The sequence below is a fragment of the Suricata suricatta genome, chromosome 3 (genome assembly GCF_006229205.1).
Source record: "Suricata suricatta isolate VVHF042 chromosome 3, meerkat_22Aug2017_6uvM2_HiC, whole genome shotgun sequence".
NCBI classification, from domain to species: Eukaryota; Metazoa; Chordata; class Mammalia; order Carnivora; family Herpestidae; genus Suricata; species Suricata suricatta.
Genome location: NC_043702.1, coordinates 119,797,751 through 119,810,786, shown reverse-complemented (window position 1 = coordinate 119,810,786; position 13,036 = coordinate 119,797,751). Strand labels below are relative to the sequence as shown.

The window sequence follows — 13,036 nt, the reverse complement described above, 5'->3', positions numbered from 1 at the left end:
GTGCCCTCCGCCTCCGCGCAGCCTCCCCCCGCTTGTTGCGGGGCTCCCTTAGTATCTGGGCTTCGCGGGCGACCCCCGCCCGGCGAGTTGCTGGCGGCCGGAGCCAGCGAAGGAAGCCGCGGAGCCGGGCCTCGCGGGCAGGTGTGGAAGGTGAGGGGCCAGCGAGCGGGAGCGCCGTCACCGCCCACCTCGAGCGGTCGCCTTGGGACCCCGCTGGCCCCCGGGCCGCCTTCCCCGCCTCGGGTCGGGCGAGAGTGTGCGGCGCTGCGGGAGCAGTGGGAGCCGGGGCTCGCCTGCGTTCCTGCTCCAGAACGAGTGCCGGGCCCCCGGAGGCCCAGCCAGCTCTGTCCTTGCATAGTGCTTTTTATTTAGAATAAAGATGAAACATTTCTCGGAAGAGCGTGTTTAGGAAACCATGTGAATACCGAGTCGGGTCCCGAATTCTAGAATCACCGTTACTGTTGTTTTTAAGGACCAGTGTGCATACCCACGTAACATCTCAAATCCTAGCTGAAATCATACTTACTTGTTTTGGTCCATGAGAGCTTCTTTATGTATTGCGGGTCAGCTAGCAATGCTGCACTGAGTTCATTACAGGCAACGTGTACTTGAAACAGATCAGAGCAAAGGGCCCTGAGTAATACTAGCACCAGGTAACGAAGTATCAATCAGTATAGGGTGTCCTTAGAACTCACCATGCAAGCCATTATCTTTGGAACCTCCAAGCTAAGAGAGCTAGAACCAAGACCATCTCGATTAATTGCCGAGAAAGAACGGGGAGAGAGAGAGAGTGAGAACATGGATTTCTTAGTCTGAGTTGCCAGGTGACCTAGACAGCGCTTGCATACTCCACAGGTGGCCCAGAAATGTGATGTGCTTGCTGCCCAAGGAAACGAAAGGGTGGAGGAAGGTAGGTGAACCCATTTTTTTAAAGAGAAGACTGGGATGCATACTCAAGTCAGAAACTGCCGACCCACCATTGTATTCTAGGGAGTTGGGATGGTAAATTTTGCAAAATATCCGTGCTAATGGCACAGTATTAATCTATCCTTTCCTGTCTTCTTGTAACTTTTTTCTTGTGACTCCTTACTTCAAAGTCAACAGCACATCTTTTTGTTGCCACCTAATAAAGTTTGCACTGGTCTTAGGCTGTAAGCCTACTATTAACATCGTAATAGTAACTGAGCATTGCAGTTCTGGCATGGGAAGACTTCGGTCAATGTGAATCATGCTTTCAAAACAGTAAAATAGTGCCTTTTGTCTCAAGAAAGAGAGTCCTTTCTTTTTTCTTTTCTTTTTTTCTTTAATGTTTATTGATTTTGAGAGAGAGAGAGCACGAACAAGGGAGAGGGAGAGAGAGAATCCCACGCAGGCCCCATGCTGTCAGCACGGAGCCTGACACAGGGCTTGGTCCCACAAACCATGAGATCATGACCTGAGCTGAAACCACAAGTCAGATGCTTAATCTACTGAGCCTCCCCTCCCAGGCCCGCCCATTTCTTTTTTTAAAGTTATATTTCTTGAGGTCTTAGACCCAGTATAGCCACTGCTAAGAAAAATTACCGTTAACACTTTCCTAACTCTAGGTGGTGTCAGGCCCAGTGTTCCCACAAGGACGTATTTTGCTATCAAGAAATGACTAAGTAAACTAAATGTCCCTTGCTGTGCCTCTGCTGAGTGCCATTCAGTCAGCCAGAGCACTGCCCCTGAGCCCTGGTGACTGTCTTATCTCCTTTGAGGACTAATACTAAAACTATGCAGACACCGTGCTTTTCTGCCAAGGGGATTTTCATTTTCTTGCAGTTCCTTATGTTGATTTTGGAAAGCTGTATTTTGCGGCTAAGAGAGAAGGAAGTTAGACGGGCCTCAGCTCCACACTCCTCAGAGAGTAACGCTTCTCTGACTAATCCCTCTAATCTGACTGGTTTTTCAGACAGAGGAGTTCTAGAGATTGTAGGCAGTTTATGAAATGGCAGTCGGTGTCAGAGACTGCTGGGCCACTCAAGCTTCCCCAGGTGTACCTCACGCCAGCCTGGTTGTAAGGCTGTCTGTGTGGCCATGAGGAAGTGCCTTCTCAGCTGGGCTTCGGGAAGCCTCAAGATGGAGGGTGGTAACGCACCCCTGTAAATCTAAGTAAGCTGCTCCCAGTGTTTGCTCTTCCTTCTGCCAGCTGCCTTCCTCTGTGCTTGCCAAGTTTCTGCCTCTTCGTGGCTTTGGCTCGCCATAGCCCTGACTCCACCTCATGGCATCCTTTTACCTTCAGCTAATAGAAATATCTCTTGTGCATTCAGATTCCAGTGACAGCCACAGACCTGGCCATTTTAACTCTTCCTCCGGGCCACGGGTCCCAGAGACAGCTAATGTGTGAATTGACTGCCCCTTGATTAGGCACCTGACCCATCAACTGTGCCCTAGAGGAGAGGGGCGAGATCCACCTACTGAACCTGACCTGCCCTGTTCAGCGGTGGGGGGTTGTCACAGGTACCATGCGGGCTCCAGAAGAGGGGAGTTAGCAGGAGCAGCTTTTCTCGGTGAGCCCATGTAGACACCAACTTTATCCGTAGAAAGGGGAGCGTTACATATAGTTCAGATACTTGCCATTTTTAATACTGTTTTCCCCCCTGCCGTTCTTAAGATCCACTGCAGGGCAGGTAGGAGCGCAGTGGATTTGTTTCGAAGATGACTTAGTTCTATCCTCAGACATACTCTTGGATTTTTGGACAATTTCAAGTTTAGATAGTTTTGGCTTTGTCCATGTTGTGTTCCTCATTTAACGATGTGTGTGGGTCTGTAGGCCCTTGGAATTCTCTGTTTTAGGCACGTGTCTTCAGCCTCTCGTACTTTGGTAACACACAAAGGGTTGTGTGGAACTTCACTAAAGTGGAAAAAAAATCTAAGTGGAGGGTCTGTGTATAATGATTGTTGGGTATCTGTTCAAAGGGTGCAGTTTTTAAACTGAAAAATTTAAAGGTCTCCATAGAATTTTTGGCCATGTTATTTAGAACTGGCAACTTCTTACCATGTCGCCCGAGTTAGTGAGAACTGTTATATTTTATTTTTTTTTATGTTATGGTAAAGCCAGAACTGCAGACTGACTGCTACAGATTTTTCCAACATGTGTTATTTGGCAAGTACGGGTTTAAGTACATTCCAGCCAGCCCTGGAAAATATGGAAATCTCTACATATATATTTAGGTTCTTGGATCCTTCTGATAAATGGGCCAATCTGGCAGTCCTGGCTGGGACCTTGTGACGGCCGCTCCCTGCAGAATGAAGGGGCCCCTCCCATGCAGCAGGCCCTCTGCCCCCTACCCCCAGTACTGTGGGGCCGCACTGCAGTGCACGCTTAGTCATGGGAACATGCATCCCCATTGTAAAGAAAGGCGTGTGCTGGGGCGCCTGGGGGATTCAGTCGGTTAAGTGTCTGACTGACTCCGGTCATGATCTCATGATTTGTGGGTTCGAGCCCCGCGTCAGGCTGTGTGCTGACAGCTCAGAGCCTGGAACCTGCCTTAGATTCTGTCTCCCCTTCTCTCTCTGCCCCTCCCCCACTCAGACTCTATTTCTGTCTCTCTCTCTCTCCCCTTCCAAAATAAATAAACATTAAAAAATTAAATAAAAAAAAAAAGAAAGGTATGTGTTTAGTGTAGAAGAAGTCTTGGGAAGTGCAGACACATGTCTCTCTGTGACTTAGGATCTGACACCGACAGCAAACCTCTGTTAGTACTTGAGCTTTTTTTCAGGTCATTCTGTGCATATGTGTATGTTAGTATATAGACATGTGTATAGATACAGAGGTAGAAATATAGTTTCTTTTTAAAATAACTTTAGTGAAGTGTAATTGATGTACCTTAAGCTGAACATATTTAAAGCATACAATTCTGTAAGTTTTGGCATCTGTTATCACCTTTCATCATAAGCAAGTTCATGAATATATCTATTCCCCCAAAAGTCTCCTTTACACCCCGCTGTCCTTTCCCCTCCGCTGGTCCCTGTAACTGGGCTGATACCCCAGGCAACCACTAATTTGTTTTCTTTCATTATAGAGAAATTTGCATTTTCTAGGCGTTCACATCCTTGTGGGTTTTTTGTTTTTGTCTTTAGCATCTGAGATGATACAGTTTTGCACTTTCCCCTTTTTACTTAGCATGACTTTGAGGAGCAGTGGGGTGTGCTTCTTTCTTTTCTTTCATTCTTTTTTTTTCTTTGTTTACTTATTTTGAGGGAGAGAGAAAATCCCAAGCAGGCTCCACACTGTCAATGCTGACCCTGACACAGGGCTCAAACCCACAAATCCTGAGATCATGACCTGAGCGAGAGAGAGACATCAAGAGTCCCACACTCAGCTGACTGGGCCACCCAGGCCCCCTCTTTCTTATGTTTATTGTCATTTATGTTCAGCGAGTTATCTCCTTCTCACTGTTCTGCCAGTGCTCCTGGCACCTTGCTCGGCTTACATGTACTCTCCATGTGTTAACATGTTTTTCATCATTGAGAGAAACACTCTCCAGTCTGGTACATTTTCTAATTTTAAGTTGTTGTAGACATACAGCAGTTTTCTCGTTGAATAAGAAGGTTTTGCAACACTCTCCTTTGAGGCAGGATATGTGAGCAGGTTAGGGAGCATGGGTGATCTAATTCTGGTTTTGATCACCTGGCGCTGTGACAGCCCCCAGAGTGTGTGTTTATGTGTATGACGGGTAGGGGTGGGGTTCCAGAGAGGCAGTCACTGCACGGGCGGGGGGAGGTGCATCTTCCCTAGAGCCCTCAGTTGTTACTTGACAGCACCCCTGGTGACCTGGGGAGCACTTCAGGAGCACTTGCCGTCTTTGGGGCCTGGAGGGGTGGGGTCTGGATCCTCGGTGTCTCCCTCTGTCGCCCCCCTCACCCCACCCCCCCATCCCCGTCGCAGGTGGGGGCTCCTGGCTAAAGGTGTTTGCTTTCTCCCTCAGCTGTGCAGGGCTTTGCGGAGGAGCTCGGCGCCGGGGGCGCAAGGATGGGCTCAGAGAGCAGCGCCCTGAAGGGCTGCACGCTGGCGGAGCCCGCGTTCACTCTGCCAGCCGGCCTGACCGTGCACCCGGCCGCGCTGCAGGATGGCCGGCGCGCCTCGGTCTTCGTGTACCGGCGGGAGAATGAGGACCGCGTGCACAAGGCTGCCAAGGTACCCGCGGGGGCGCGAAGGCCCAGCCGGGGCTCTTACTGTCGCGGCTCCTGTTAGAAAACACGGAAGGGGAATTCATGAAGCGCACTGGAGGGAGATCCTAAGGCGTCGTGTTTTTATTCGTAACCTTGTGGTTGTCCTTTGGTGCCCGGGTGGCTCAGTGGTTAAGTGTCGGACCCTGGACACTCGGACTCTAGACTTCCACTCAGGTCCTGATCTCCTAGTTCGTGGGTTCGAGGCCCACGTCAGGCTCTGAGCTGACAGATTTGGATTCTGTGTCTCCCTCTCTGTCCCCCCCCCCCCCAAGCTCTGTCTCTCTCTGTCTCAAAAATAAATAAACGTCTTTTAAAAATTTTTAATTAAAAAAGAATGTGATTGTCCTTCCCTCATGGGAAAATCTCCAGCTCCTTGAGACATGATCAAGGACCATGAGCAGAGCCAAAAAAGTTTCATAAAACCCAGGGCCATAGCGTCTATCATATTGTTTTAGTGAGAAGGTTCGGAAGGTAATTTTCCACGGCTAACATAAGGTAGAGTTACTCTTGCTTACCAAAAATCTGTAAGCTTTGACATTTTGGTAAGTATATTATTTAGTTTGTAAATTTTACTTATATTTGTATACTTTAGGTCTTTTTATTGTAATTTTTAACTTGTTAATTTTTGCATTTAAATTTGAGTATAGTTGACACACACGGTTAGTTTCAGGTGCACAACATACTGATTCACCTTCTCTGTACTTTATGCCATGCTCACCATTAGTGTATCGATGATGGACCCTAGAAAGAAAATATTTTAGGAACTGCAGGTACTGTTTTTTCTTTTCCCACAGTACTGTGATGTCCCCAAAAAGAATGTTGGCCTGGGTTCTGGTTCTTGCATAGGGACCTTAGTCACATCATTGACTTTTAGAGGTTTTAGTTCTCTCTTCAGGGAGGAGGTCCTCCTGGCTGGCACCTTCCTCGAAGGGGACCAGTGTATTAGCAGGTGCTTGCGCACTGTTGGGGGACCTCTGCCTCTTATTAGAAAGCGTGATTCTATTTTGGAATATAAATAGAATTCAGTAAAACAAGCCTAAGTGTCTTTTTTTTTTAAGTTTGTTTATTTTATTTTGAGAGAGAGAGCACAAGTGTGCACAAGCAAGGGGAAGGCTGCGAAGAGAGAGGGAGAGAGAGAACCCCAAACAGGCTCCACACTATCAGCCCAGAGCCTGACATGAGGCTTGAACCCACGAACTGTGAGATATGACTTAAGCCAAAATCAAGAGTGAGACACCCAACCAACTGAGCCACCCAGGTGCCCCTGTCAATACATTTTTATTGTAATTTTGCAAAAGATAAAATGCCTTGCCTCACTGTTTCCTTTCTTTATTTTTTTAATGTTTATTTTTGAGAGAGAGAGAGAGAGAGAGAACGAGCAAGGGAGAGGCAGAGAGAGAGGGAGGCACAGAATCCAAAGCAGGCTCCAGGCTCTGAGCTGTCAGTATAGAGCCCGACACGGGGCTTAAACTCACAAACCTTGAGATCATGATCTGAGCTGAAGTCAGACAGCTAACCAACCGAGCCACCCAGGCACCTCCTCACTGTTCTATTCTTATATGCAGTTAATGTCTGACATACTTCCTGTTATTTTCATCTCATAAACGTAGCATGTTTTTTAAGTTAAAAAAAAATAGGGTGACTATTTCTAATGAAGTACTAGAGATTTATCAACTTCCCTAGTAGTTTTTTTTTTTTAAATAAGTTCATACGATTTTTTAACATTGTCTTACTTTTTTTATTTTTGAGAGAGAGCACTCACATAAGCAAGGAGGAGCAGAGACAGAAAGGGGAACAGAGGATCCGAAGCAGGCTGTGTGCTGACAGCACAGAGCCTGATGTGGGGCTTGATCTCACGAACCATGAGATCATGACCTGAGCTGAATTCGGACGCTCAACCAACTGAGCGTCCATCCAGGTGCCCCAAGGAGTTTCAGTTTAGGTCACGGTTCTTGAAAACATGTATCATGTTGCATTGGGTTTTAGGACCTTGATTTTCCTAGATTCCTGAAATATTAAAACAATATAGCCAGTTCACCTCACTTTCTTTAGAGTTCAGGCTCCCAGGACTATCTTTGGTAGTCCTGATGACCACTTCAAACAGACGGACAGTGTTTTCCTCACAAATACTGTAGGTCATGAGTCTAGAGTTCCTCTAGTATTATAAATAAACTACAGTCACAGTGCAGTGTAACCTATGGAATAAGGTGAAACATGGTGTAACTTTTAGCTACAAAATGGTACTAGAAATTCTTCAAGTCCATCAGATCCTATCATTTTATCTTGAATCGATTAGCTATACTAGTAGAATTTTCTCGTTAGTGGTCAGGACTCATTTCTGATGAGTAGTAACGAAGGATAACTCCTAAATCAGAGTGAGGTTCCTGTGGTTTGCTCTAATCCCAGTGCTTAGGTGGGGACAAGCTCATGAATGACTCTGAGAGTCTTCATACCCTCAGGCGGTCACATTGACTCTAAGAATGTGTATGCGGATGCTGTGCACATGCCTTGGGAGACATTGAGACATGCTCTTCTGTGACGGTTTTAGGCTGCTTTCTGGAGGAGTTTGTCAACATATTTGAGAATGCACAGTGTGTGGTCACGAGGAAGAAGTAGAAGAGAAGATCGCTTGCCTTCTATGTGGGAAATGCTTTACCTCTCTTTCTGTTTATCTGCCTCTTAACCCTTTTCTGTGCTATGAACAACCATTATTCTAATGAATCAACTGTCCTACATTGTCAGCGTTTAAAAAAAAAAACGTTTCTTTCATAATCGAGAGCTGGTTGTCTTCCAAGGCTCCTGACCACGCTCCACTCAGAGGAACTTTGGAAGTACCCCCACCCCTCAGGTGCACCGGCCACCTCCAGATGGTGCAGGCCCCTCCCCACAACAATTCAGACCTCAGGTTCTCGTCCTCTCTAGTCTGGTGCTTACGTCTGGCCTTCCGCCCCCAACGAACTATCTGCTGAACCCTCCTCTGGTCTGAGCTCCAGATCCCCATTCCCACCTGCCTGGTGGAACATCTCTGCCTGGATACTCCCCCAGCACCTCAGGCATAGGCTTCCCAACACAGGATTCTTTCCCCCTTTCCCTTCCTGCATTTCATTCCTAGCTTCTCATATGACCTCTAGCTCGCGCGCAAAGACAGAGTGTCCTTCCATCTTTGTCTCAGATTTGCAACTCAGCGGAAGAAGGAAGAGTATTTCTCCCTGAGAGGTCTTGGTCTCTAGTCAAGGCATCCTTGTGATGTTGTTATATTTCTTTAACAGAGTGAAACTACGGCTTGCTTCCTGTCTAAAAACTTGCTGGTGGATTTGAGCGAATAACAACTATGTTGTGTAGTTGTCAAAGTGAAATAGAGAACCAGGGAGAGGGAGAGCTTACAGTAATGACAGGCCGCTCCGGCTTGAATTAATTAGTTCTCTGGATAGTTCAGTCCTAACCGGTTCCTGAAAAGTAGAAAGTTTATATTCACAACTCGACTCTCACACCCAACATCTCTGTGCGGGCCTGGGTAAGTACAGATACTGACAGATTAGCCAGTGCTGCTCATGTTTAACGATGAAGGTGTTCACTCAGGCTCCTCTTTCTAAGAGGAGTCACCTGGAGCAGAGCACGGGTGGAACAGGGATGTGGTGACTCAGGGACAGATCCTTTCAGCACTCCTTCCACAAAGCCGCCTCTCTCTACCACCAGAGAGTTACTGCTCTCTTTGGTTGATGCTCACTGAGAAAATCTTAGCAGGTGCATCTTATCACTCCCTCTGTTCTTTGGAGCTTGAGTCAAGAAATGTTTCTATTTGATTCGTAATTGTCAACTTCCCGGTGAATCTGTATGCATATTTCATGCAAAATATTGTGTGTGCTGAAGGGGGGGCAGCACATGATGTTCTTGCTCGGTTAGGTGCCTTGTTCATAGTCAGGCTATCAGTTCCTGCTTTTCGCCCTTATTAAACAAACCAGTTACTTTGGACCAAGAATTTTGCTGGGAATGTAGGGGTAAAATCAAAGCAGAATGCAATTTATTATTTCACTTATTAGACAGGTGAAATTTACTGACTCTGTGTTTAATGCCAGTACTCAGTCCAGTAGTGCGTGTTCTGACTTCCTAGTCTGCCCTGAATACTAGAAGCATAAGAGAAGGTACCTACAACCAAAAGAGAATAATTATATTCCTAGGAAAGAAAAACTGAATAATTTTTCCTCAACAGGTAAAAGTAAGAAGTCAAAAGTGTTTCATTTTGGGTTTGTAAATTATTTGAGCTGATTCTTAAAATGAAACAAAAAAATGAAAGAGGTTGCATAATTTGACTCAGAAACCCACAGCTCAAAGAGCCTTGCAAGAAGTTCCATCCACTTCCGCTCGGACGTTGAGCCAGCTCACTAGCACCGCTCTTGGCTCATCTGGGTCTTTACTGTATTTATATGTATATGTACAGATTGTATTAAAGGCATATGTATGAATTAGTAGCTCTTATTTGCTAGTTATAGAATTTTCTTTTTCTTTTTTTAAGTTTTTCTTATTTATTTTGAGAGAGAGAGAGAGAGAGAGAGAGAGAGAGATGTCAGTTCAGAGCCCGTTGTGAGGCTTGAACCCACAAATGGTGAGATCATGACTCTTAATTATCATGAGAGTGACCCAGGGAAGGGTAACAGCTTTCTTCTTAAAAACAAACAAGAAATCCTGCTGGACTATTCCTAGAGTTTCCAAGTTTGGGATCATTGTAAGAACAGAAACTGGATGAATTTATCTCCTCAGAAGATTCTCCTGTGGTCTCACCTAATAGACTAGTTTGAAGTGACTGATAGAGATCTGTGTTACAGACTCTTATGCAAGCTCATATTCTTCCAAGAAGGTATTTTGGAACATTCCATACTCCATGCTTATTTGTGAAAATGAAACCCAATGTTCTGAGGGTTTTTCTCCAAGTGCAATCTTCATCAGTCTCATTTGTGAAAATGAAACCCAACGTTCTACTGAGGGTTTTTCTCCAAGTGCAGTCTTCATTGGCCTCCCCTCAGTGCGATGACCGGCTGACAAGCCTCCTCAGTGTCCAGTGGATTGCACAGGCTTTTCCCCCTCGCTGCTTCTGAGGTTTTTTATTTATCTGATTTTCACCAGTTTGATGACAGTGTGTACAGATGTGGTTTTCTTTGAATTTTCCTGTTTGATGTTCATTGAACTTTTAAAATCTGTAAACTTTAGTATTAGGCTGAATTTGGAAAGTTCTCAGCCATTACATTTTCTATGCCCCCACTCTTTTTTGGGGGGGGGCCTCTCTCCAGTTTTATACATTAGACCTTTTGTTATTGTCACACAGGTTCCTGAAGCTATGATCATTTTTAAGAAAAAAAGAACTTTTGGGGCACCTGGGTGGCTCAGTCGGTTAAGCGTCCAACTTTGGCTCAGGTCATGATCTCACAGTTCATGAGTTCGAGCCCCCTTTCAGGCTCTGTGCTGACAGCTCAGAGCTTGGAGCCTGCTTCAGATTCCATGTCTCCCTCTCTCTCTCTGCCTCTCCCCTGTTTCTCTCTCAAAAATAGAAAAATAAACAGTAAAAAAATTTTTAAACCTTTTTCTCTTCAGACTTGTTAACACGGCCAGGTTCGTGGACTCATGCCTCGACCATCTGCATTCTGTTGTTGAGTCCATTCATTGAGTTCGTTTCTAATATTTTATTTTTCCTTTCTAAAACTTCCACTTGTTTGGGGCACCTGGGTGGCTTAGTCGGTTAACTCTCCAACTGCAATTCAGGGCATGATATCACGGTTCGTGAGTTTTGAGTACCGCATCGAGCTGTCCACACAGAGCCTGCTTTGGATCCTCAGTCCCCTTCTCTCTCTCTGCCTCCCCCACTCATGTTCTTTTTCTCTCTCAAAAGTAAACAAACATTAAAAAAAATAATAAAACTTCCACTTATTTTAAATAACAGTTCTTTCTCTGCTGAGAACTTCTATTTATTTCCTATTTTCCTTTACCTCTAGGGGAGAATGGGTATAATACATTGGTTAAGCTGTTTTAAATTCTTTGTGATAATTCTAATATCTGGTCCATCTTGGGGTTGATATTTGTTGATTGTCTTTTCACTTGTTTTTGTCTATCTGATAAATGAGAACATTTCGGATTCTGAATGTCCTGTTGCATAGACCTTGGTCCTGTTTTAATCCTTGGGAGATTGTTAATGTTTTTGATTTTTGACGTTTTGATGTTTTGACCTTAGGCAGTCAGTCCCCTTAGGTTCAGGCTTCAAGTTTTCTAAGTACTCTCTGCCCGCCCTTCCCGTGCGTGCTTCTCCCGTTTGTGCGCTGGTGTGGGTCTCTGTGGTCCGTGTGGGTTCAGGAGTTAGTCGGAGACCTGTGTGGGTAGACAGATACCCCGAGCATCTCCATCTCCATCTCCTTTCCCCTCTGGGATGTCCTCAGACTCAGGCTGGCCTTGGTTCCTCCCTGTCATTCTTCTGGCCAGAAAGGTGGCAGGGTCTCTGTCAGAGCTTTAGCCACATTTGCTACACTGCCGTGCTCAGGACCTGCTGTCAGGGCACAGCTGTGAGAAGGGACGTCCCTCACCCAGCACGTGTATCCCCACGGTGTCTCTTCTCTGCATTTGACTCCACTCCAGAACCTGAGTGCTTTGTCGAGTTCTTTGGTCACTACTTTGGGCACCTGGTTCAGAGTCGATAGCAGTGATCTTTGGGAGCCCTGGGCTCCTGGGGGGCCCACACTGCCCTCAGGGAACTGCACATCTCTGTAGAAGGTCATAGATGTGCCTTCGCCTTTTTTGGAATTTCAGGGGTAGGTGAGGAAGGTAGGGAGCTGGAAAGAACCTTGAACTCGAGGATCCCTTTTCTGACTTTGACCCCTAGGATTATGAAACTGCCATTAGTCTGGTCTCAAGTCATTAACTTCATCACCCCTTTCGTTTGTATTTTTAAAGCATCTGAAGACGCTTCGTCACCCTTGCCTGCTGAGATTCTTATCTTGCACCGTGGAGGCAGATGGGATTCATCTTGTCACCGAGCGAGTGCAGCCTCTGGAAGCGGCTTTGGAAGTGCTGTCTTCTGCGGAGGTCTGTGCTGGCATCTATGACATACTGCTGGCCCTCATCTTCCTTCACGACCGAGTAAGCAGCCTGCACACAGTGCGCCTCGCACGCTTCCCTACAGGCCTGGAGCGGGGGCTGGTGCTGCACTTACGGGGCCCGTCCAAATCAGAAGGCGCTGTTCTGACTTGAAAGCTTCCTGAGGGAAACACGCATGTTGGAAGGCATGGGGGTGCCATGGACGGATGGTTTGTGGATGGGCGGTGAGTCCTCTGTCTCTGGGCGGTGTTTCATAGACCTTTATTGCTGATGATGGTCTCCCTCGAGTTCAGGGTAAGCCTTTACCTAAAAATAGTGGGAGCTGGATTTCCATTCTTAAGACAGAGATAAAGCCTTGACATAAGGCCGCTGTGGGCCAAGTTCCAATTTGTTTCTAGGAGGTTTGTTCCATTGTCAATTTTGAAGAAAGAAATGACCATGTCTTCGAAAGAAGCTGTTTTACCTCCCTTCTCCTTCGAGTCAGTGGTGCCCCTGAGAGCCAGCCCCTTCACACTGTGGTCAGGTTCACTGTCACGGGGTTAAGGGTAGTACCTCTGTTTACTTCTGGTCTGTTTGTGGATGGGATTATGGAGCTATTTCTTCATGGAATTTGCATTCGGAGGTACGAAAGCCTTTGACTGTCCTCCCAGATTAAAATGACCAGTCACAGGTTAGAGACATTTGCATATGACTCATGTCAGTGTATGTATGTTTTTTTTAACTTTTCCTGTTAATGGGGGACAGATTCCAAATATCACTTTGA

At 46.1% G+C, this 13,036-nt stretch overlaps 1 protein-coding gene across 3 annotated transcripts in view; it reads left to right on the top strand.

The window, feature by feature from the left end:
- Positions 1-11: 11 nt before the first annotated feature.
- The window catches only part of SCYL3 (SCY1 like pseudokinase 3), a 43,955-nt gene continuing 30,930 nt past the window's right edge, over positions 12-13,036 (top strand). For 2 of the 3 annotated variants that reach the window (XM_029935001.1, XM_029934999.1), the window contains exons 1-3: positions 856-910; positions 4,953-5,161; positions 12,130-12,315. In XM_029935001.1, the coding sequence (XP_029790861.1) occupies positions 4,997-5,161; positions 12,130-12,315 (351 nt within the window). In that variant the 5' untranslated portion in view covers positions 856-910; positions 4,953-4,996. Of the gene's footprint in view, positions 151-855; positions 911-4,952; positions 5,162-12,129; positions 12,316-13,036 lie in introns of those variants that run through there. The other variant, XM_029935000.1, reaches the window with a different exon arrangement.